The 26,138-nt window shown below is 42.5% G+C and overlaps 1 protein-coding gene across 2 annotated transcripts; it reads left to right on the top strand.

Annotated features, from left to right (window-relative positions):
- The first annotated feature begins 79 nt into the window (after positions 1–79).
- On the top strand, positions 80–26,138 carry UROS (uroporphyrinogen III synthase). 2 transcript variants are annotated; one of them, XM_059821152.1, is made up of 10 exons: positions 80–104; positions 10,251–10,337; positions 10,987–11,070; positions 12,055–12,151; positions 13,939–14,013; positions 15,235–15,309; positions 21,107–21,190; positions 21,664–21,749; positions 24,647–24,745; positions 25,348–26,138. In XM_059821152.1, exons 2-10 carry the CDS (start codon positions 10,275–10,277, stop codon positions 25,492–25,494), a joined length of 810 nt encoding a protein of 269 aa, XP_059677135.1. In that variant the 5' UTR covers positions 80–104; positions 10,251–10,274; the 3' UTR covers positions 25,495–26,138. The 2 variants fall into 2 exon arrangements, with proteins under 2 accessions (XP_059677135.1, XP_059677136.1); XM_059821153.1 differs by lacking the exon at positions 80–104 and adding an exon at positions 370–389.

Here is a 26,138-nt window from a genome sequence, read left to right as displayed (position 1 = left end):
CGGCCGGGCCGGGGCAGCGCGGGGTGCGGGCTTGCAGCGGGGCAGCACCGCCTCTGCGTGTGTGGGGACCGTAGCGCGGCAAAGCTCTCCAGGCAGGAATCGGGGTATGTCGTGCCTGTCCGCGGTGAATTACTGGGAAAGGCGGTGTTAAACTGCGAAGAGGCGAGGCGAGGGTCCTGGGGAGGGCACCCGGGGCCGGGCCTGCCCCCGCCGGGACGTCTGGGGAGCGGGGGACACGTCCCGGGCCACCCCTCTCCTCGCTCCTAAAAAACCCGGGATTCCCTCTTCATGCTGCTGGTGTCACCCGCTTGAAAAGAAATACAGTGTTCTGGGAGAGTCACCGGGGTTCTGCCAGACTCAAAATACACTGGAAAACGACACCTGGAAGGGTAGGTGCGTGTTAATTCTGCAGCTCCCTGCACTGCTGCGGCATCCTCTGTTTAAAGGCAAGCAAAATAAGTGTCCCGTGCCACAAATCCCCTCAGGTTTCTTCCGCCCGCACCACCTCTGTTCTTGGCCTGTTTCTGTCCAACCTGTCAGTTATACTGTTACAAAGGCCGCACCTCGAATGCTGTGTTCAGTGTTGGGCCCCTCACTCCAAGAAGGACATTGAGGTGCTGGAGCGTGTCCAGAGAAGGGCGACGGAGCTGGTGAGGGGTCTGGAGCACAAGTCTGATGAGGAGCGGCTGAGGGAGCTGGGGGTGTTCAGTCTGGAGAAGAGGAGGCTGAGGGGAGACCTCATCGCTCTCTGCAACTGCCTGAAAGGGGGTTGTGGTGAGGTGGGTGTTGGTCTCTTCTCCCAAGTGACAAGTGATAGGACAGGAGGAAATGGCCTCAAGTTGCGCCAGGGGAGGTTCAGGCTGGATATTAGGAAAAATTTCTTTACTGAGAGAGTGGTAACACAGTGGAATAGACTGCCCAGGGAAGTGGTGGAGTCCCCCTCCCTGGAGGTATTCAAGGAACATGTGGACGTGGCATTGTGGGACGTGGCTTGATGGGCATGGAGCTGTGTGGTGTGGGGTTTTTTTTGTTTGTGTGGTGGTGTGTGGTGTGGTGGTTGTTTGTTTGTTTGTTTTTTCCCCATGGTTGGACTTTTTGGTCTTTTCCAACCTTTGTGATTCTGTGATTCTGTGAAAGAGAAGGGACCCCAACAGAGGCTGAAACACAGTGCTGGGGCCTGTAAGTCTGTCCTGAGCATCTGTGACATTCGTCAAATTACTGAAAGGCAAATTAGAAAAGGAATCGAGTGCTTACTGCTTACTTAAAAAATTAATTCCCCGTCCAGTTCTAGATAATTCCAGACAAACGAACAGAAAAGGCCGTGAGGTAGAGTGCAGTAAACAGAATGTGAATGTGGTCTTTATAAAAAATACCGATCAGGAAAATGTGCTGAAAAACCCTAAGCACTAAAAGCATAGAATTCACCATTAACGTTTGAGCTTCATTCATGCGGACTTCGTGTCTAGTTGATAAAGAAAGGGAGGTGTTCGTGAGGCCATTTGAAGAATTGGGCGCTCGCTGTTGCCAGCCAGAAGAGATGCAAGGCACAGGGCCTGGAACGTAATTTCAGCTTTATAAATACAACCCAAGTAGGTTAGAATTTGCCTGTCCCTTTAAAGTATCAACACGTCTGTGTTTATTTTTTTTTATTGTTTTTTGAGAGCTGTGTCTTCTCTGGGAGCACTTAGGTCATCGCCAAAATATGAATACTGATACACAGGGAAAGAATTCAGTGTGGAGAAATATGAATTGTGGAAGCCCTTTACTGATGCAGTAAAACTGCCTGTGTGGGGATACAGTCCATATCTATATACAGTTTTCCATTTTATTTTTGAAACTATATCAGCCACGAATGACACTAATTACTAACATTGCTTTTGTTAAAAATCCATGTTGTAGTAGAAGAGTCTGAGTCCTTTGCTGCTCTTCCTTTGTTGCTATGTCAAAGAACCTGTTTTGTTGTTGAGTTTTGTGACGTAGACACCCAAATAGCAGGAATTATTCTCAAATCTTTTGTTGTCGTAGTTATTATTTGATGATACATGTATTACATTATCTTTGAATTTGGTATATTTATGAACCATACTTCATGGCAGCCTTACAGGTAGGCTTTTTTCTTCTCTGGTTATTAAATGCATCTAATCATAGTAAAAGAATATTGGTAAGAAATGCATAGCATCAGAAATCCTAGCTCAGGGATTTTTAGAGGTTGTTTAAAAATCATATCTCAATACTATCTCAAAATTCATCTCCATGTATGTTTATGATGGAACAGACAATTCCCTCTGCACTTGGCAATCAAACCTTATTGCATGACCCATACAGTTGCTTATAATCAGAATAGCATTAAAAAGTTTGATATATTTTGCAGCTCTCAGAGTCACTTAGCAGCAAGAAACAACAGGACCCATTTATTTCTTTTTACAGGCTGTCCTCTGTATTAAAGATAGTTCGTAATTAGTTTGGGGACAGCTTTTCAAATGAAATTTGAGTAACCCACAGAGGTGTTCTTTCTGTACAATGTTGTATATAAAAAATCTGCAAAGGTTTTTTTAATATGAGAGAGTATTGCTCATTTTTACTGTACTCATATCAAGGACCTAGAGATACACATTGTAATCAGCTGTATATTTTAATTGAAGGCACAAGGATATTGAAATTTACTGTGTGATGCTGTGATTGGGAAGCATTTCAATTGTGTCTGTAAGGATAATATTCTAAATTACCTAAAATTACCGTTCTTCTAAATTAAGTAAAGTGGACTGAATTTTAAGTAAATAAAGGTATTTTTTTAACATTTGAAGAGCAATTTTTGCAGGGTTGTTATTGGTGCTCAGGCAAACAAAGTGCTTGTGTGGTGAGCCAGAAGTCGGCCAGCATCATCCTATAAACAAAGACTTGGCAGTGGAAAACTTGCTAAGGTTATTCATACACACTGTCTTTTCCAGATACAGGCTGAGCACTGCTGGACTCTGCTAAGGGCGTTCGTTGTTCTAAATAGAAGCTTTTTATGGCTGTTTAGAAGTTTGTGCATACCTCTCTTGATTAAATATATAATATAAAAGATATAATTTATAGTTAAAGTATATAAGATATCTAAAATATATACTTGTATTGTAAGTACTTCCCTCAGAATCATCAAAAATTACCGAAGACGCTGCATGTCTTATTTATATGCTTTCTCTGAATGCTCTTTGATTCAATAGCAATGTTTGTCAGGGTTCTTGACTCTTAAGTGTATTTAGCAGAAAGCTAGCTCTTCGGAAAATTGTATTTCAGTCATTTGTAGGGCACTCCTTAGTAACATCTTAAGGACACAAGTAAACCGTTGAAAATACTGTATTTCTTTAACCATTCCCAGTGCAGCGGGACCCCTGCATCGTTGCAGCAAGTCATAAAAACTTCTCTGTATGTTTTTTTTCCCCACAAAAAGAATCCGTCGTGGAGTTTTATCTTCTTCAGCCTTTGAATGTATATTGGTATATTTTTGGTTTGAAAATGTGCTCATGTGTGCTTGTTCCTCCTTGGGATCTTGTCTGCCTTCTCTCCTGCCTGCCCGTTAAGACGGCGTTTTGCCCCGATTCATGGTGATGTGTTGGTGGGGCACACTTGCTAAGAAAGTGAGTCTGGGTGGGTTGCACCCGTAGTGTGGGATGTGACGACCTGGCTTTTAGAAATGGGTGTATTCCACCAGTTTTCGTTTGGTCACATCTGTCATCAAATCTCTGTGAACCTGTCTGAACTGCCCAGACAGAAAGAACAGAACGGTCTGAGAGGTTTATGGCTGCGGAAAAAGAGACTTCATTTTTTCAGCAGTAAAACCAAAAGCAGTCAGAGGGTAGTTGGAGATCAAAATACATGTTATTCATGAGTGCACAAATTTATAGATTCCCTAGGTCAAATCTGTCTTCTGGTGGACACTCGCAGCCCCTTTTTGGAGTCGATAAATGAGCTGCCTTCTGGCAGAACTGAAAATAAGCCAGTGGCTTCTAGGAATGCCAGGGCTGTGCAGTCTTGCTCTTTTGACAAGTGAGCCAGATGGCTGAGCCCAAAATACAGCTTGTATGATTTCTTTGTAGAGGAGACAGCTAGGTAATTGCATCTTGCAGTAGTTCATGATATTTTATGACTTCGTAATTATTCTTTGGTTTCAGTATATATTTTGTATGCAGGATCTAAACAAAACAATTACTTTGATTATCGTAAGTCACCTTGTTAAGCATGGATGTTTACCCATTTCTTTTTGTTATTCATTACTTGACACAGTAATAAGGCATAGGATGGGAAGTTAATTCATTTCTAACTACCTAAAGTAATTAATTAGAAATCTGCTTTCCCCAGGTGTACCTGAATTAACTCTCTTGTGTCTGGGGGTTTTATTACAATACTTCTGGAAATTGCTCTTTCCAAAAAGTATTGTTATCTTGTATTATACAGTTTGGAAGGAATTTTATTTTTTTCCTTACATTTACATTTTGATGATTTCATAATGTTATTAAACATACATTTTGGAAATAGGAAGGTGTGGTAGGTTAGTGTTAATATCATTTTTCTTGGTGCTGTTAGGCTAAGAGTGCTAATAGAAAGGTAAGTGTATCATATTTAGAGCATAAGCACTGGAGGTAGAGTTGTAGTAAAGATTGTTAGTAACTTCAGTATCAGAACAACAGTCTATACTACAAAGAACTGTGTGCAAACTAGATTTTTACAAGAATGTTAGATTTTTAAAGACTGTTACTGTGTTAAAGTGACTGAGAAAAGTCGCTTAGCCCTACTTCCTTCAAGCCACTAGCAACTGGATACTCAAGTGTATTTGGGAGTCTAATACTTGAAAGCCACGGATGGGATCTACTTTGGCATTTGCTCTTGTTTGAAATCAGCAAGAATTACAAATATTCAGAATATGGCCCTCGACAAAGTCCTTGTTTCTTCTTCTATGCGTGTTTTTAGTCATTCTCTTGGACTTTGCTGGCCTTGGTATTTCAGAACCCAAAGCCCTACCAGTTCCCACTGTATCAATTTTGAGTGCTGGCAGTCTTGTGGAAATGAGCATTTCCATGTCTAATGGTAAGACGTTGAGAATCAAACACCTAAATTATAACACCACATTTTAAAAAAAAAGTTTAAGATTCACAAAATTAACGTACTGTCACAGTTGGATACTGAGTTCCTGGGGGTGGTGCTTTGGGTGCCCTTTCCACTACCCGCTTTTTGCAGTGCTTCTGGCTAGAGATGAATGTGTGACACTGACCTCTGGTTACTTGTACCAGATCCTGTTTTGTCCAGTTGTCTAGAGCTGCCTTTTCTCTTTTCTCTCTTCATTTTTGTCTGAACAGGTTTTTTTGTCTTTGATGAAATTTTGAGGATTTCAATGCATGTCATGTAAATGAATAAAATTTAAGATGTTCTGTATATTTGAATATTCATAATTATTCATTTTAAAGAGAACTTGCTAGTATGTAATCTATCAGGAAAGTAACACATAGATAATTAAGGTAAATGTGCAGTTAGAGAATGGATTTGTGTTTGTTTGTACTATTGCATTTGTTTACTATGATGTGTGGTATATTTGCTTACGTGTTGTAACAGGCTTTGAATTCAGCACCAAAGTCAACTTTTAAGGCACTGAGAACTATCATCTTCCATTTTAGTGGCAGAATATATTTTTTCATTCTAGCCTTGTTTACTATAGATCTATCAAAGAACTCATATGAATGTTGCTGGCGCCGGAGGACCAGAGAGACAACGCCTGCGTGCGGTGCGACCAGGTGAACGATCTGCTCAGCCTGGTGGCAGAGCTGAAGGAGGAGGTGGAGAGGCTGAGGAGTATCAGGGAGTGCGAGAGGGAGATAGACTGGTGGAGCCACACCCTACCGTCCCTGAGGCAAAGGCAGCAGATGGAGGCTCCACGAGAAGCAGAGGCCCCCTTACCCTCTTGCCACCAGGCAGAAGGAGGGGACCTAGGAGGCGAAGGGGAATGGAAAAAGGCTCCTGCTCGGGGCCGCAGGCGAATCCCCTCCCGGCCTCCCTCACCCTCACCTTCTCAGCTGCCCCTACATAACAGATATGGGGCTCTGGAACTTGAGGGCCAGGCTAACGAGGACATGGACTTAAGTCCATCTGCGGGGCTGCCTAGGGCGAGACAGCCTGCCCCACGCATCACAACCACCTCTACCAAGGCAAAAAGGAGGGTGGTTGTTGTAGGTGATTCCCTCCTGAGGGGAACGGAGGGCCCAATATGCCGGCCTGACCCGACCCACAGGGAAGTCTGCTGCCTCCCTGGGGCCCGGGTGAGAGAGGTCACGAGGAAACTCCCCAGTCTGGTACGGCCCACCGATTACTACCCGCTGGTAGTTTTGCAGGTTGGCAGCGAGGAGATAGAGCAAAGAAGCGTGAAAGGGATGAAGAAGGACTTTAAGGTGCTGGGGAGACTGATTGACGGATTGGGTGCGCAGGTGGTGTTTTCTGCAATCCCTTCAGTGGCGGGGAGGAACACTGAAAGGAATAAGAAAGCAAACATGGTCAACGCGTGGCTCAGAGACTGGTGCCACCAGAGGAATTTTGGATTCTTTGACCATGGGGTGGTCTCCACGGCACCGGGCCTGCTGAGTGCAGACGGTGTTCATCTGTCCCCAAGGGGGAAAAGAATCCTTGCCCGTAAGTTGGCAAACTTCATCAGGAGGGCTTTAAACTAGACTCGAAGGGGGAAGGGGATGAAGCCAGGCTACCCAGAGGTGAGCCTAGGGGTGACATGCCATTGTCGGGGGCAAGACCGATAGCCCAGCTCAAGTGCATCTACTCCAATGCACGCAGCATGGGCGGCAAACAGGAGGAGCTGGAAGCCATCGTGCGGCGGGGCAGCTATGACGTGGTCGCCATCACAGAAACATGGTGGGATGACTCGCATGGCTGGAGTGCTGCGATGGAGGGCTATAAGCTCTTCAGGAGGGACAGGCAAGGAAGGAGAGGTGGTGGGGTGGCTCTGTACGTCAAGGAGTGCTTTGATTGTATAGAGCTGGATGATTGTCACGACGGGGTTGAATGCTTATGGACAAGGATGAGGGGGAAGGCCAACAAGCTGGATATCCTACTGGGGGTCTGTTATAGACCACCCGACCAGGGCGTAGAAGCTGATGAAGCGTTCTACAAGCGACTGGCAGAAGTCTCACAGTCGCAAGCCCTTGCTCTTGTGGGGGACTTCAACTTACCGGATGTCTGCTGGAAGTACAACACAGCTAAGAGGAAAGAGTCCCGGAGGTTCCTCGAGTGTGTGGAAGATAACTTCCTGACGCAGCTGGTAAGCGAGCCTACAAGGGAAGGTGCCCTGCGTGACCTGCTGTTTACGAACAGAGAGGGTCTGGTGGGAGAAGTGAAGGTCGGAGGCCGTCTTGGGCTTAGCGACCATGAAATGATAGAGTTTTCAATTTTTAGCCAAGTAAGGAGGCGGGTGAGCAATACCGCTACCATGGACTTCCGGAGGGCAGACTTTGCCCTGTTCAGGACACTGGTCGGGAGGGTCCCTTGGGAGACGGTCCTGAAGGGCAAAGGGGCCCAGGAAGGCTGGACCTTCTTCAAGAAGGAAATCTTGAAGGCGCAGGAGCAGGCAGTGCCCCTGTGCCGTAAGAAGAGCCGGCGGGGAAGACGGCCGGCCTGGCTGAACAAGGAGCTTATGCTGAGGCTCGGGGAAAAAAAGAGAACTTACCACCTCTGGAAGAAGGGGCAGGCAAGTGAAGAAGAATACAAGGACCTCGTTAGGTCATGCAGGGAGGGAATTAGGAAGGCGAAAGCCCAGCTAGAGCTCAACCTGGCCACGGTCGTGAGGGACAACAAAAAAAGCTTCTATAAATACATTAACAACAAAAAGAGGGCCAAGGAGGATCTCCATCCTCCACTGGATGTGGCGGGGAACATTGTCACGAAGGATGAGGAAAAGGCTGAGGTACTTAATGCCTTCTTTGCCTCAGTCTTTAACAGCCACACTAGGTATCCTCAGGGTATCCGTCTCCCTGAGCTGGATGACAGGGATGGAGAGCAAAATAGGCTCCCCATGATCCAGGAGGAAGCAGTTAACGACCTGCTATGCCACCTGAACACTCATAAGTCTATGGGGCCTGATGGCATCCACCCAAGGGTGCTGAGGGAGCTGGTGGAGGAGCTTGCCAAGCCGCTCTCCATCATTTATCAACAGTCCTGGTCAACGGGGGAGGTCCCGGATGACTGGAGGCTTGCCAACGTGACGCCCATCTACAAGAAGGGTCGGAAGGAGGGTCCGGGGAACTACAGGCCTGTCAGCCTGACCTCGGTGCCGGGGAAGGTTATGGAGAGGCTCATCTTGAGGGCGCTCACGGGACACATGCAGGATAACCAAGGGATCAGGCCCAGCCAGCACGGGTTCATGAAAGGCAGGTCCTGCTTGACCAACCTGATCTCCTTCTATGACCAGGTGACCCGCCTAGTGGATGAGGGGAAGGCTGTGGATGTTGTCTACCTGGACTTCAGCAAAGCCTTTGTTCCCCACAGTATTCTCCTAGAGAAGCTGGCGGCCCGTGGTTTAGACAGGTACACTCTTCGCTGGGTAAAAAACTGGCTGGATGGCCGAGCCCAGAGAGTTGTAGTGAATGGGGTGAAATCCAGCTGGCGGCCGGTCACAAGCGGAGTCCCCCAGGGCTCAGTTTTGGGACCGGTCTTGTTTAATGTCTTCATTGATGATCTGGATGAGGGGATAGAGTGCTCCCTCAGCAAGTTTGCTGACGACACCAAGTTGGGAGGGAGTGTTGATCTGCTTGAGGGTAGGAAGGCTCTGCAGAGGGATCTGGACAGGCTGGATCCATGGGCTGAGGCCAACCGGATGAAGTTCAATAAGGCCAAGTGCCGGATTCTACACTTCGGCCACAACAACCCCAGGCAACGCTCCAGGCGTGGGGACGAGTGGCTGGAAAGCTCCCCCGCAGAAAAGGACCTGGGGGTGTTGATCGACACCCAGCTGAATGTGAGCCAGCAGTGTGCCCAGGTGGCCAAGAAGGCCAACGGCATCCTGGCCTGTATCAGAAATGGTGTGGGCAGCGGGAGTAGGGAGGTGATCGTGCCCCTGTACTCGGCTCTGGTGAGGCCGCACCTCGAATACTGTGTTCAGTGTTGGGCCCCTCACTCCAAGAAGGACATTGAGGTGCTGGAGCGTGTCCAGAGAAGGGCGACGAAGTTGGTGAGGGGTCTGGAACACAAGTCTTATGAGGAGCGGCTGAGGGAGCTGGGGTTGTTTTGCCTGGAGAAGAGGAGGCTGAGGGGAGACCTTATCGCTCTCTACAACTACCGGAAAGGGGGTTGTGGTGAGGTGGGTGTTGGTCTCTTCTCCCAAGTGACGAGTGACAGGACAAGAGGAAATGGCCTCAAGTTGCGCCAGGGGAAGTTTAGGCTGGATATTAGGAAAAAGTTCTTTACTGAGAGAGTAGTGAAACATTGGGACAGGCTGCCCAGGGAGGTGGTAGAGTCACCATCCCTGGAGATATTCAAGGAGCGTGTGGATGTGGCATTGTGGCATGTAGCTTGATGGACATGGTGCTGTGTGGTGTTGGGTGGGTTGTGGCTTGTTGTTGTTGTGTGGTGGGTTTTGGGTTTTTTGTTGTTTTTTTTTTTCCAGGTTGGACTTCATGATCTTACAGGTCTTTTCCAACCGTAGTGATTCTGTGATTCTGTGATTCTGTGATTATATTCAGATATATAAATGTGTGTATATATACACACGTGTTTGTATTTTTAAACAAAATGATGCAACACTGCCCTGCACATGTTCTCCCCCATGAAAAGGGTTAGACCCCAAATACATCAAATTAAATCACTTGATACATAAGCCTTTGTATACTCATTATGATGAGCATAGGGTAGAAACTAGCATGGAAATGAGTAGAATAGAATGTTTTTATAGATAGGAGCTTATTACCTTGCTGAACGTGACTGCATTGTAGGGGTTGCTATTTCTTCTACAAAATATTCTCCTTTAAAATATATTCTCCTTGATGAGTCTCATTATAGTTTCTCCCTTAAGCAGTATTATCTACAGACAGCATGTTATTTGTTGGTCTTATCAGGGTGGATATTCATGCCCAGAGAATGTACGTTAACTGCTTACTCATTGTATAGAGAGCAGTGCAACTGTTAGCAACCCAGTTTCTTTGAAGCCGAGCTATTAAAGTCAGTGTTCAGTAGAAAGTCCTCTAGATCTAATTTAGATAAATTCCATTATTGTATTTCAGAGTTCTGCAGTTACTTAGTAAACAATGAAGGTTCTGTTGCTGAAGGATCCCAAAGACAAAGATTCAGGACCAGATCCATATATTGAAGTGAGTAAACTTTAAAAAAAAGTAAACGATTGCATCGCTTCACTTTTAAATAATAGTATGATGCGTTCAGCAAGATAGATGAATTCAACTGTTTCAAGTGAAAAATGTGCATAATCAAAATTAGGAGTGCATGTCTGAGGTTATGCTAAGAAAAAAGTATGCTAGCAAATTTGCTGTTACTGAAAAAATTATTTTAGTTGTGAGGTGTTCATACTGAATTCACCGTTAAAGCTCTCAGCAGAGTACTGATACTAAACCAATTTCATTTTAATTAATTAATGTTGATTATGTTCATATGGATAGAATTAAGATTACAAAAGTTAGTAGTCTTACTGGGAATGTAATGTGAAAGAGGTTACCTGTTGCTGTGGTCCTTTCTGCTGTTGCCTTTAGTCATGTGAGTAGGTCTTACTCGTAAGAGCAGTTCTATTGACTTTAACGAATTACAGAGATATACAAGAGCATTTGCAGGACTAGGTGATCGTTTGTCACTTAGGGAGTTCAGGGTTATGTGCTGGTGTATACTGTAACTATTCAGCAGCTATGTAGGAGGCCTCAGTTCCACAGCTGTTTGTTTAGTAAATTCCTTGAAAAATAAAAAGCTAGTCTTTGAAATCTGTTTCAAGAGCTGTAAACCTTTTTTTGATAGGAATTAGGTTTATATGGATTTGAAGCAACTTTGATTCCAGTTTTGTCATTTGAATTCATATCTCTTGAAAGCTTATTTGAAAAGGTAAGTTTTAAATTATTTCAGTTGTCTTATTTTCAACAGAATTTAGGCTATGGTTGCCAAGATGCCGTGTCTTACCTTGATTTAATAATACTGCTGCCCTTTGTGGTACCCCTTTTTGTGTTTCCACGAACACAGTTGTATACAATACCATGTTGTATACAACACAATACAGTATTGTATACAACATCAAGTAGGTTGCCCATACTTGTTAAAGATAGATAGAATTCACAGTTAGATTGATGGACTATAGATAGTCACAGATATTGTGTCACAACAAAGAATTAGAAGACTGTAGAGACAACTAAATGGTACCTGAGGTTCACCCCTACATTGTACTGAAATTGTGTACTGCATCTCCTAGTAATATGGAATAAGATTGCGTAATCGATGTTTTCTTTCTACTCTTTCTTCCGTGTATATATTGCATTTTAAAATGTTGAAAGGAATTTCCAAGGGAGATTCCCTTTATTGACAATTTCCAACAGCACTGAACTTTGTTAGGTGTTTGAATGTATCATGATCTGCATTTACAAGTCATCCAAGAACACTTTTCCTTTTTTTGTACTGATCTTTGAGAGCCCATTAGTAATCTTAACTGGTCTTTGAGGGGACAGGGGGCAAGGAGCTGGCTGGGTAGTACCCTCTGTGTTACTACTTGGAATAACAGTTCATTTCTTTTGTATGAATTTGTAAGTACTTCATGTGTCGTTCACCCATCCTTCCAGCTCACTTCAGTGACAGTTGTCCCTTCCTACAGAGTCTCATAATTAATATAATCAGTGCAAGTTCTGTTCTGAATTTGAGATTTGTTGTACATTTCTCTTACAAATACTCTGGCACTGATAGTAATGAAATATTTGCTCGTTTCAGTTTCAGACATTTATTGAAGCTGTTCTGTTCTTCACAAGATTATAAATCAACTTAATTTTTTCATTTACTTACTAATTTTTTTATTTACTTCTTAAATTTACTGTTTATAAGTAGCTCTCTCATCCAGAATGTTATGGAGGCCTAGTTTTTACCAGTCCAAGAGCACTAGAAGCCATCAAGATATGTTTAAAAGAGAATAGTAAAAACGAAGGTAAGTGCGTATTTATATCCCTTGGTCTTTCTGTTTCAGTATTTTGTGAAGTCTGTAATTTTATTTCACCCGCCAGTAGGTGTTTGGAGTGTGCCTTTTTTTAAAAAGCTGTATCTCATAGTTCTTTTGGCATCATAAAGACCTCATGCTAAATTGAGCTTTTAAGGAGTTGAGGGTTGGGTTTTCCGCACTTCTGCTGTTGTTAGAAATAAAAGAGCTTTTGGTGCAAATTACTAATTAGTGTGAGCTTTTTTGGTTGCAGTTATCTTTGCTAAAGAGTTGTAAACAGAAACTCATGCATGAGGAGTATTTTGCTGCAGTGCCTAGTTTTGTTTACTAAGCGCCTTCCTCCCTTAAAAAGAGGAGCATTTTGTAGAAACTGGCCACTGCTACTTCTGTGTAGATTTCATGTGGAGTCTTACAGAAAAACAGATTTCTCTGTCTTGAATATAAAATTTATCAAATGAATTAAGCGTCAGCTAAAAAGCAGTGAAGAAATGGTGGTACATAAAAGCCAACAGATGAGTTGTGAGTAAGAATCCTGTGGAGTGCTGAATAGAAATTACCATGCCAATGATCTGTCAAATCCTTGTAAACTCTTCTAAATTCTTACGCTAGGTGATAACTTCTGGCTTTGAGTTTTTATGTGCACTTACATTGTATCATTAGTTTATCTGCTCCGTATTTAAGCTATAGTCATACTAATTAATGTACAGTGAGTAAGGTTATACTCCTGAGGAAGCAGTAAATACAATGTCAGCTTATTTTAGCATTTTCAACAGCAGAGGGTTATATTTTAGGATTTTTGGTCAAATGTAATCTCTTATCTAGAGTTCATCCCTAGTCTTGATTAGGAATTTTGGGAGCTGCTGAAATACATATTTTAATTAATAAAATGAGTCTTTAGTTCTTATTTGGGTTCCTTTCAAAGGTAATAAATCCTTATCTTTTTTCTTCTTTTAGAACAGTTTCCTCTGATTTTTGTTTTTAATCTTGTAGTTTCTATTTCTAATTTTTTTTTTCCGCAACAATACTAGAAAGGAAGTCAATGTCCTATGCTGTACTGTTTTAAGACAAGATAGTAAAAGACTTAGTGTATCTATTTTTGACCCATTAGGTTTTCAGGCATAGGGATCAGGTAGCTGGAACCAAGAGGTGTAATCTATAACCTACTTACTGCCTGAAGGAGGAAAACTATTTCCTAGTAATTTGATTTCAGTCTCTGGTACATTTTATTTCTGAACTGATAACTGATTTTTGATGTGTGTTTAAAATATAATCAGTTTCTGTATTGTATAAGAAAGAGTTGCGTTACAGAGTACTGTAGTGCATGCATATAGATTTTTACCCATTTATTTGTTGTCATAGAAGATTATATTTGTTTTTTGCCTCAGCCTTCAGTTTTAAACCATCAGTTTGTATGTCTAAATCTCCCTTTGTACTATGTGCTGTTTTTTCCCATGAGTTTTGATGCTTTTTTAAATTCTTAATGCCAAAATATAAATGAACATTGCAAGTTGCATGTGATCTGGCATAGGGCAAGTGTGCATTCAAAATGCTGCTTAACAAAAGCAGCTAAGAACTGTTTACTCAAATTAGGCTTTTAAAAACATGTTGTAGACTGCTATTTACACATAAAAAATACATTAAAAATTCATTTTGTACATCCATATTTGCTGAAATATGTAGTGGAGTATTAGTTATTATTATTCTGCTGTATTTGTAGGTGCTCACTGAGCATTCATATTTTCTTGCCACGTGCTTAAATTTAATTTAATGTTTTTCAGCCTGGTCAAAATCTCTTAAACAAAGATGGAACACCAAACCAGCATACGTGGTAGGAAAAGCTACAGCTTCTCTAGGTAAGCTGGGGTTTAAAAAAAGAAATCTTAGCTAAATCTGTCTTACAAGTACAATTTTTGAAGTAGTAGCTGCTATTCAGGGGTGCTTAGAATAAAATATAGGTAAGTTTTATAGATGGATAGTTTTAAAAACAGGTAATGGTACACACATTAGAGCTATACGTGATCAAAGGATCTAACTTCTGGTTTGTCATTACTTTTATTGCAATATGATGGTAACTACTTCAAAAATTTGGTCAAAAAAGAAAAAAAAACCCTTTGTTCTTAATTTGCATGTGGTTTTTTTCATTCACTTTGGAAGTGAAATTGGATGAAGGGGATTATAATGTGATTGTCTGAGATTGTACGAAGTGTGATGCACTGGCCCTTCATTCTCGTAGTGTTCCTGTGAGGCATTTGCCAAACAGAAGTCAGCAATATACATCCCATTGTCTTCAGTGGGTCAGCTGCTTTATTGGTCTCGACACTGGTTTTAATCTGATGCAATACATATTTTATGTGCATAACAAAAATGCAATGTGAATTTTAGTTTATGAGAGCCTTTCTTACTGTAAAATTGCATTGTAGCTTTAGCTTCCACTGAACCACATAGGAAATATTAGGAAAAGGCTGTTAGAGAATTTTAAGTGTCGTGATGTTTTTCTGCTTCTAGTCCAAAAATAATTTGGGTAAGTACTGGCTACCTCTATAAAAAGTATATTTTTTCAGGAAGACTGGTAACAACACTGAATCAATCGAGTCCCAAATTAGTTAACTTCTCAGGGATTCATCCTATCCCTACTTACTTGCTTAAATAAGAGCAGTATTACAGTCTCAGATTTTCGGATAGGATTTCAGCCTTCGCTACAAAGAACAGCGACACGCTCGGTGGGAAGCTAGCTGCAACCAAACCATGCCAGGAACTGCAGCCCATTCAGCGTAGTCAGACAGTGCTTCCTGTTTCACCGCTTCAGGTGCAGGAGTTTAAAAGCTCTCCAAAACAGCTTAGCTATCCCCAGAATTCTTAATTTGTACTTTTTTTCATGTATGCCTTTCTAGAGCCAAAATCGAATTTTTTATAGCATGTTACTACCTCAAGTGCTGTAATTTTTTTGCTTTTCAAAGAAGTATTTGTGTGTGTGGATCAAGTTGTGTCTCTCTTTTCAACCCATGTTTCTGTGACAGTAAATCTGAATTGTTCTCTTTGATTGCAATGTTTTTCTTTGCTGTTTTTGGTTGTAGTGGAAGAAATTGGCCTTACTCCACAAGGAGAAAAGTCTGGAAATGCTGAAAAATTAGCTGAATATATTTGCTCAAGTAAGTATCTAAAATCTTCTACTTAAATTAAGCTAATGTACCTTTCATTGTTTCAGAATGTCCTATAAATAAAATCGAGTGCACACTGAAGCAGAGAAGTACATACTGTGTATATCTCTTATATGTAGGACCTGTGAATCCAGCTTCTGGGAGTGTGGGTGATACCTCTAAAAGACTGTAAAAATACTTTGAAATACTTATGCAAAATATTAATTACATGAAATCTTAGACTCTGTAATTGATTAATAATACTATATGACCCAGTAGACAAAGTATTTTTTACTAAAAGATCAGAGCTGTAATGATTGGAAATTGCTGCTTAATCATAAGATTTAAATGATCGTGACTATAGGTTGCTGATTCTCTGTGAACTTCGGGTGACATGACTTTCCTTGCTTCAACCCAGTTGATGCTGGGGATTTTTCACCATGCCATAGTTCAAAGTAGGTAAGGGGGACTCCTTTCCCCAGAATGAACACGTGGTTTCAGAGGAATCTGTTTTTCAGCATCAAAGGAGAGTGGTTTTGAAGAAGTTGCAGAAAGGGTTGGTGTGGTGGGTTGACCCTGGCTGGACGCCGGGTGCCCACCAAAGTTGCTCTATCACTCCCCTTCCTCAGCTGGGCAGGGGAGAGAAAAAATAATGAAAGGCTCGTGGGTCGAGATAAGGACAGGGAGATCCCTCACCATTACAGTCACGGGCAAAACAGACTCGACTTGGGGAAATTAGTTTAATTTATTACCAATCAAAATCAGAGTAGGGTAATGAGAAATAAGACCAAATCTTAAAAACACCTTCCCCCGACCCCTCCCTTCTTCCCGGGCTCAACTTCACTCCCGATCTTCTCTACCTCTTCCCCCCGAGCGGCACAGGGGGATGGGGAATGGGGGTTGTGGTCAGTTCATCACACATCGTTTCTGCCGCTCCTTCCTCCTCACACTCTTCCCCAGCTCCAGCGTGGGGTCCCTCCCACGGCAGACAGTTCTCCACAAACTTCTCCAACATGGGTCCTTCCCACGGGCTACGGTTCTTCACAAATTGCTCCAGCGTGGGTCCCTTCCACAGGGTGCAGTCCTTCAGGAACAGACTGCTCCAGTGTGGGTCCCTTCCACGGGGTGCAGTCCTTCAGGAACAGACCGCTCCAGCGTGGGTCCCTTCCACGGGGTGCAGTCCTTCAGGAACAGACCGCTCCAGCGTGGGACCCCGCAGGGTCACAAGTCCTGCCACCAAACCTGCTCCAGCGTGGGCTGCTCTCTCCACAGGTCCACAGCTCCTGCCAGGAGCCTGCTCCAGCACGGGCTTCCCACGGGGTCACAGCCTCCTTCAGGCATCCACTCGCTCCGGTGTGGGGTCCTCCATGGGCTCCAGGCTGCACCTGGAGCACCTCCTCCCCCTCCTTCTGCGCTGACCTTGGTGTCTGCAGGGTTGTTTCTCTCACATATTCTCACTCCTCTCTCCTCCAGCTGCCGTTGGCGCAGTTGTTTTTCACCTTTCTCAAATATGTTATCCCAGAGGCACTACCACCGTCGCTGATGGGCTCAGCCTTGGCCAGCGGCGGGTCCGTCTCGGAGCCGGCTGGCATTGGCTCTGCGGGACATTGGGAAAGCTTCTAGCAGCTTCTCACAGAAGCCACCCCTGTAGCCCCCCACTACCAAAACCTTGCCACGCAAACCCAATACAGTTAGTTAAAATTATGGTATATGTTTTGTTTAACCATTTTGTTATGGTTAAAGCTGTAATGCTGATCTGTTTGCTGCTTCTAAATGTATTATCAAATTGTTGGGTAATTTTAAAAGTCTAGTTAGTCTATTTCCTCATTTTTTTGACTGTAATTTGTTAAAATTTCCAATAGTAATAAGAAGCATTTTTAGGCTTAGGGGCTGATTATTTTTTGAGTGGATGGGTCAGTACAAGCTGTGAAAGAAGAGGTTGTGTTTTTGTACAGCCTGGCTTATAGAACTTGGGTGAATAATGTCATAAGCAGGAGCTGCCAGCACAGTGAGTTTGACCTCAGAGGTTCTGACATGTGGTGGTGTTCCAGGGGATCCACAACTGAGCTACATGCTGCCTTCAAAGTGTCCATCTGAGTATCAGCGGGGAGGAACGGTTATCAAAAGAAGTCAGCAGAATTAGTCCCCAAGCACTCTGAAACTCGTTGCTAAAACAATCTCTGTACCAGGTGAAAATCACACCTAAGGTTCAGGATCTCGGCAGCGACCTGTTAGCTGGCAGATCATTCTCTGTACTTTTATATGGCCTGGGGTGCATCCCCGCTCAGGTGAGAAAGCCGGGAGCTGTATAGTGGAGCCTCATCGTCAAATTAGAGGGTAGCTTTCAGTCTGATACAAAGGTATGTCCTTCGCTGAAGCACTTTCTGCCCCAAATTTAAAAAGGGAAACAGAAACCTTCATCCAGCGGCTCATGCAGTGTCCGCTAATTGAACAGAGAATGACCAACGCTTTGAAAAGCCGTATTATTCAGCCAGTCAAGGTAAATAGTCTGCCTTTGGCTGACCCTAGTGAGAGAAACAAATGACAATCAGTGCAGTTATTCTAGATGTTGGATGAATTATTGTATCTGCTGGTTTAAAAGCCCTACTGCTGACCACACTTTATGAACTTGCTGAATAAGGTGCTAGGTGTTTCAGTAGTGGAAATGATGTCAAGAACCCTGACGTGTTGGTTTTGGCTGTTAGGCATAATATTAGATATGAAAAAGAGCGTTGATGAGCAAAGTGTGTAGTAGCAGAGATTTATAGGTAAAAGAAAAACTGATTGGAGCTGGTAAGTATCGTTTTTTATGGGCAGAGTGCTCTGTAATTCATTGGCAAATAAAATACTTTATATGGAGTATTTCATGATAAAAATGATAGTTGTCAACACAAGATTAAATAATAAATTCTGGAAATTAAAAATGAAATTTTCAACACAAAAATTCCATAAGTGAAGAATAACCCGTACCTACTCTTCAACAGATATTTTAAAACAAAGACAGGTTTTAGCTGATTTTTTTAGTGCTGGGAAATCTACTTCTGGTGATGAATTAATGTTTGCCAGTTTGCAGAAGGAGGGTTTTTTGAGAAGGAAGACTAGAAAAATACCTGTGTCTTCCGTTGTACGAATGTGAAAAAACCTAGGATCAGGTCTAAGGAAGACAATGCATGTAGTACCAGGGATGGAACAACTCCTTGTAGGTGAGCCCGTGACTGGCACAGTTACTGCATCGTAACCTCTTCTTGGTTATTTTCTCAGTCCAGCTGAGGATCATCCTGGCTCTTCCTCCTCCCTTGGGAGCTGCTTGGTTCACAGACCCCGTTACTTCTGACCGTGTTTGATCCCATGGCTGTTTCCCCGCTTTGCCTGCCCGCTCCTGCAGTTAGGAGCTGGCAGTCACCGGGGGAGCCGGACAGGGAACAGCACTTTCTGGTGACAGCAGAGAAGTTCAGTCCAGAGCCAGCAGCAGCTTCTGGTAGCCACCACCAGGAAAGAGAGATCTGTGTGTTCACAGCCTCTTATGTAGAGTGTCCTGTGGGCGGTTTCATACCTGAACACCAGCAGGCTATTTAAATGAACAGAGTGCAGCAACACTTCCATTATCCTTGCAAAAGTGACTGCCTTTGAATACCCTTCAGTTTTGATAACCGACCAGCGAATTTCAATCATTGGAGACTGCCTGTTGATACATACAATCATACTTGGTGATTTATTGGATTGTGCATATTTATGCGCTCTCAGTTTATCAAGTGGTTTATAACAACCTCTGCAGTACAGGTTAAATTACATCATGTTCCCTATTATGTATATATTTACTTTTGTTTATGTGTAAAATGATAAGTAAATGAAAAGAATAGCTCTAAATTTGATATCGTTAGAATTTATTGTCAGAATAAAAATAAAATCTGAAGCAATGATATTTCTTTTTCTATTCACCTTTTGTGCTTTGGTACCTACTTCAACTTAAGTGATTGGGAAAGTAAAGGAATTTACTCCTTAACTAGCTAGCTAGTTTTACTCTCTCTTCAAGGCAAATATTTTTTAGTTTTATTACAGTGTAACATTTGTGTTGGTTACAGAAGTAGGGGATACCATTAGGGCCAACGCTTGTCGTATTGTTCAGGCCTACTAAGGATTTTTTCTGTGCTTTGTAAACACAAGTCAAAAAAGGATTAGTGTTTCTTTACAGATACCACATTGACATTTCAATTAACTGACATGAGTTGTAGGAGGATTAATGCTGAAATATTTAGGTTTTATCTTACTATTTTAAAATGTCTTTTACATTCTGTCCCAAGTTCGTTCTTCCTTCCTGTAATTCATTACAAGCATATCTATTGCTTCTAATAAAACTTCAATGTGCATTTAGGACAGTCAGATATATCTGTGTTGACTCCTACTAGGGTTTTTCCATTTGATTTTTACTATGCTGTCCTTTTTTTTTTTCCCTGAGGCATCTCTGATGCTTACTGTTACAAACCAAGAATCTACTTCCAGCGCTTCAAAAAAAGCATTTATTTTTCTACTAGTTGTCTTGTAAGCATGTGTATTAACATATCTGAATTAGTAATATTGTGTTGAGGAACTGTCATTTATTTTGAAAGAGGAATACAAAGTTGTGTGCAGTTGTGTAGAATTTCATCTTGAAATTTTCTCTGTATTTTGATTTATAGAAAAGGCAAACTCTGTGCAAAAAAGTCTGCTGTTAAATTCCTATCCAAAAATCTAATTCTTCCTTGATGAAAATGCTCTTTACCTTTTGCAAAGTGTCAATATTCACTTTTATTAGATAAAATCTAGTAGTGAAAAACTTTTCCAAACAATTAGTTAAAGCCCTAAACCCAGCAAATTATTGAGAATCTCATCTAGACGGCGCGTTTCCTTCTTTCCGAGCCAGGTGTTTGCATTCACAATGTGATGATTCCTGTCAGCGTTTGCGCTTTCCTGTCTGTGGCGTGTGGGCGCACCAAGTGCACGGGGACAGGGTGGCTGCGCGAATGCAGGAGGTGTAACCCATGAATACGATTACCTGGTGGTATTTTTTAAGCAGAATCTGTTTACTCCTCTGGTAACGTATTAGAAACATACAAAACCTATGGGAACTGCATCTCAGGTGTATCATGGCTTACAAGAGGTAAGTTATAAACAGCCATGTATCAGAAAGGTCCTTCCAAACTCACCAAGGGGCTTTCATACATTGGCAACGTAACAGTAAGTAAAGTTGGAGATCGCTTCCATTTTAAAGGACAAGAGCACGTGAGGTTATCCACTTCCACCCTTGCAATGGAAGTAGAATCATTTTCCCTTGGGGAAGTAAGAAAATAGAGTTTCAGATAGACTGAAACTTTTCAGCACAGTATTTCTGTCCTCTTCTTTGTCTGCCTGAACATTATTTTAGAGAGAGAGAGCTGTCATGTATTGAGTTGGGACTAAGATTTTAAATATAAAATAGAGGAAGATGGTGTTTCTGAGGAGGAGGTAACTTGCACAGTACTTGTTTTGCTTTGTAGAATAGCAAGGGGAATAGAAATGCAGTCTATCTTTTGTGAGATCATTTTAGCCGATGTATTCATATTATGGTTATGGAATATTTTCTAATTTACATGCTAAGTAGCTTCTGTCCTCTGAATTGTGGATGCAGTTGCACTGCAATGTTTTCAGTTATCTTAGGGCTGTGTCTGTGGTGAAGCATGCAGCATTTACTGCAGTGTTCAACAATTGATACATTTAAAATGTATTAAATGTATCATGTTTACTCTTTATGAAAAACATAAGTTGATTAAAGTTCTTGTTTGTGTATTTACAGGAGAGAAACCTAATTCCTCAGCTCTTCTTTTTCCTTGTGGAGCCCTGAAAAGAGAAGTACTTCCTACAGTGCTTAGAGAAAAAGGTTGAAGTTCCCTTGGAGCCTCATTTTAATTAGTCAGTTATGAGAAAAGTTGTATCTAAAGCTTGTGAACTAAATTGAAATAACTAAAAATCGAATTTGCTGTTGGCTAGAAGTTAGAGGCTGGGAGTAAAAACTGCGAGGCTGAGTTGCTGCCCACAGTTCTGGGACTGAGCTGTAGCGTGGCGTGAGCAACGTTACTTGCCTCGTTCTTCACCCACGTTCTCTTCTGTGAGGTGGGAGATGACTTACAGAAACATTGCAAGACGTGCCAGTTTGCCGCTCTGCTTCGAAGCGCTCTGATTACAGATGCTTTAGTGTCTTTTGAAACTCTAGAAATACCTTTTCTGTATCTTTTTAATCTTTTTAGCCTAAAATAGTACACTTAAGTGCAGCTAGGATGTTGAGAGTGTTTTATTGAAATAACAGAAGTTAATGAAACCCTGTTTGATTATGAATGTATATCCTGATTCCAGGTATACCTCTGGAAAGCCTTACTGTTTATCAAACAACCCAACACGCTGACCTGCAAGAATCTTTGAGCAGTTATTTCTCACAACAGGTATTGGACGCTGATGTAATTTGAGAGTTTTTGAGGTATATGATAATACCTAGCAGAATATACTCCTTTTTTTCAGCTGTCTGTAAATGATACTTGTGGCGATACAATATCCTGCATAGCCTTCTTGGTTTGTTTCCGTGTTGACTAGCCAGAAAATCCTTTAGCAAAAATTTCAGACAGAGCATGGGTCCCTCGGTTACTTGGTACGACAATTATAAATGAGCCTACAGGACACAGTGCCTCCGTTTGAAGAAGAAAACAAAACCTCTCACATTTTGTCTAACTTTCAAAATGCATGTATGTTTCAGAATTACTGGGAAGTAACTGCATATATAATTACCTATTCAGTTTATTCCTTTGAGCTGGACAAGATTGCTTTTTAAGTAATACTATGTCAGAAATTACACTTAGAGAGGATATTTATTGAACAGCTTTATTACTAATTTTTATTAGTGTAATTGAAATATCACTGGACACCTTTGCTGTATATTACAAATCAGAATCCAGTAGTAATCTGCCCTACATAGTTTCAGTGTTCCTTCTCTGATTATCCAATCTATGAATGTATTGATGATCTCATTTTAAGTGTTAGGATTCTAAGTGACATGCCGTTGACAAGTGTATTGAGATATATTTGCTAGATTTATTAATGCTTTTCTCTTCTTAAACCCATGTAGTAAATGTCATTAAGCAGGGATCAGCGCATAGTAAAAGATTTGAAGGTACTAATAACTGCTTTTATTTTTTCAAGATAGGCTTTCAAATTTTCCATCCGAGGGAGCCTACATGATATCTAGGATTAATTTATACAAAATACAGCCTTTCCTTCTTACAGAAACTTGGCCTGCTTGAGCACATTGCACCTCTTTTTTAAATCTGTGCATTAATGTCTTGTTAAATGACATGCTGATTTTAAAGTTCTTTTTCAAGAGGTCCTAAAAGATTATGGCATGGACAGTCTGACTGATACATTGTAGTATTCTCGTGTTCCTGGCTGGTATAGTACTGGGTCCAGTCCTGTTCAATATATCCGTCAGTGACCTCAGCAAGTTTGCTGTGATGACACAAAACTGGGAGGAGTGGCGGACACAGCGGAAGGCTGCGCTGCCATTCAGCGTGACCTGGACAGGCTGGAGAGTTGGCCAGAGAGGAACCTTCTGAAATTCAGCAAAGGCAAGTGTAGGGTGCTGCACCTGGGCCGGAATAACCCCAGGCATCAGTGCAGGTTAGGGGCTGACCTGCTGGAGGGCAGCTCTGTGGAAAGGGACCTGGGAGTCCTGGGGGACAACAGGATGGCCATGAGCCAGCACCGTGCCCTTGGGGCCAACAAGGCCAACGGCATCCTGGGGTGCATGGAGAAGAGTGTGGCAGGCAGGGCGAGGGAGGTTCTCCTCCCCCTCCACTCTGCCCTGGTGAGGATGCATTGGGAGTGCCGTGTCCAGTTCTGGGCTCCCCGGATCAAGAAGGACAGGGAGCTGCTGGAGGGGGTACAGCAAAGGGCTACCGAGATGGTTAGGGGACTGGAACGTCTTTGTTATGAGGAAAGGCTGAGGGACTTGGGTCGTTTTAGTCTGGAGAAGACTGCAGGGGAATCTTATCAATGCTTCTAAATACTGAAGGGTGGGTGCCAGGGGGATGGGGCCAGTCTTTTTTTCAGTGGTGCCCAGTGACAGGACGAGAGGTGATGGGCACAAACTTGGCCATAGGAAGTTCCATCTACACATGAGGAGGAACTTCCTTCCTTTGAGGGTGGCAGAGCCCTGGCAGAGGCTGCCCAGAGAGGCTGTGGAGTCTCCTTCTCTGGAGATATTCCAAACTCGCCTGGACACATTCCTGTGCAACCTGCTCCAGGTGACCCTGCTCTGGCGGGGGGGTTGGACTGGGTGATCTCCAGAGCTCCCTTCCAACCCCTGTCCTTCTGTGATTCCGTGATTCTGTATTGCAGTTCCAGTCCCCGCTGTATTTAGTTTATGGCAGATATAAAAGTGAGGTGATACTACATAGGCATTTTGTAACTTTCTGAACTCTTTTTACGGAACTCCTTTCGTGCTGCAGTTAGATGTTAGTTTCAGTGTAAAGCTGTTAAAATATGTTCCTCATGCGCTTTTCAATTGGTCTTAACTGATGCTGTCGTGGTTATACATTTAGGGGATGGAGAGTGGACATAAAATGACAAGTGTTTAGCACTTTGTGAGGCAGTGAACAGCTTCATGTGTTAAACTGTCATTCTGGCCTCCATGAGCTAAGGCTAGCTTCCAAGTCACGCACTATGAAATAACAACAGATGCAGTTTGAGTGGAACTTTCTGGTCAGACAGAAAACCATGATAAAGCAGGCATGTGCTTTGGGTCTGCAGCTCAAGAGCTTGGGACCTTCACCCCAGGCAGAATTGTGCAGTTTTATTTGGCTACAGAAGGTTGCTGCTGCTATCTTAAGACAGGCTTACTCTGAGAGAGAAAGCCCTCCCAGGGGTCTGCACATTTAAGGCAACACCTCATCTTTGCCAGAGCATCTCAGAACTTAGGGTAAACCACAGAGAATATGCATGGAATTGAGATAGATCAGAATGAATTTAGGGAGATAACTTGCTGAATTTTCTTGCTAAACAGGAAAACATGTACGGCTCCAGAACACTTCCAGTACATTTATCACCAAGCACTTGTGCGACAAAGTATTTGGTTAAAGTGAGACCTGAATTTCTTCGTTCTGTGGTAGAATGGTGGTTTGGCAGGCTCTCTGCACCGCAGGAAACCCTTTCTGTTGGCTTAACTGCCATTTCTCATCAATAAAAATACTTCACGTCCATATAGAGACAGTTGAAGGGATTTATGTGAAAGTGTTACTGATGCACTGCTGGAAGAGTGAGTAATCGCCAACCTACGGTTACTTTTACTCAGGGAATTCCAGTGAGCGTCGTGTTCTTCAGTCCATCTGGTGTCAAATTTTGCCTCCAGCATATTCAGAAGCTTTCGGGGGATTTTATCAACCATATCAAGGTATTTTCTCTTGAGAAGTGGTGAAATAAACAACGGGGAGTAAGTTTGGAATGGGCAAATGAGGGATAGGAAGGCTGTTACACCCATTACAAACCTTCATTTTCTCTTTTATTTCTCTGAAAAAACAGGTTATAGCAAGTACATAGATAGCAAATACAAATGTTGTTATATAACTGTGAGCCTTTTTTAAAAAAAAGAGGAAGGAATTGTCTGCACCTGGAATTTTTTTCCCTAGCTAACTTGCCCAGTCTCCACTGGGTATAGGTTTTATTTTCTCTTCCTGATGTGAGGTGTGACTAGTTCTTGCTTGAATCAGCATTTACAGGCTGAGGCATATTAAAATTCCTCTCACTTTCCCTGTTTTGTGGGACTAAGAGCTTTAAATGTTTGTCATGGTAAGATAAATAATAATCTTTCCTAGGGAATTTCTAAGAGGCTCAATTGATAGGTGGGTTTTAATACTGACTGAAATGGTTAGTACAGTTTAGTAAGCTCAGCCATGCAAGTTGACACACCGACAACGTCAGCAAAGGCAGCGGGATAAGTAGCTAAGTAACTAGCAAGAGCTGATGCAGTACCTGACTATGCTGATGTCATTTCAGTTTGCTGCTATCGGGCCAACGACTGCAGAAGCCGTGGAAGCAGCAGGAATCCCGGTTAGCTGTACAGCAGAGAGTCCAACTCCCCAAGGCCTCGCTGCTGGGATCCGAAAAGCCCTTCACTTACAGAACTGCTGTGTGTCTAAATAAGGGCACAGCATGCATTTGAAGGTGAATATGGTGCTGTAGGAGGTTTTTCCATTTTGCAGACCTGCAAGAAGGTATTTTTCAGGAATACGCAGCACTGTCCTTGTCAGGGACTGGTGTGAGAAGCTTGCATCTCAATATCTAAGAAATCTAGAATTTGTCCAGCATCTCTTACAGCATTTAGCTCTTCCCCTTTTCTCATGTGTGCAGCGCAAGTATTTTATGTGGGCGCTCCCTGAAAACTAGTTGTGAGAGGCTAATCTGCATCAGAGTAGTATATTGAAATAAGTTCAATGATGTATCACCTCAGGTATCTCCTAGCACACAAGGTAAGGTTTTCATTTCTCTGTATAATCACTTTTACATGCACTTCTTTTGTACAAGAAAAGCATACTTGCAATGAAGTATTTTCTGTTACAAAGCTTACTTGTTCATTGTTGTGCTTTTCAAGTATTTATATTAAAATGATGATTGTAGCGTCTCAATGGAATAGGACAATTCTTGCAGTGAAGTTGCACTGTATGGAGCTCGTAGCGGGCCAGCTATTCCCACTAAATATCCTTACGGTACAGGGTCTTAAAAAAATTAGGTTTTGGTTTCTATTCCTGTAATGAAGGAGGATTTATTAACAGCGAAATAAACTGGCT

The sequence above is a fragment of the Gavia stellata genome, chromosome 9, assembly GCF_030936135.1.
Source record: "Gavia stellata isolate bGavSte3 chromosome 9, bGavSte3.hap2, whole genome shotgun sequence".
In the NCBI taxonomy this organism is placed as follows: domain Eukaryota; kingdom Metazoa; phylum Chordata; class Aves; order Gaviiformes; family Gaviidae; genus Gavia; species Gavia stellata.
The sequence above is the reverse complement of the archived record's forward strand: the minus strand, read 5'-3'. Positions and strand labels throughout refer to the sequence as shown.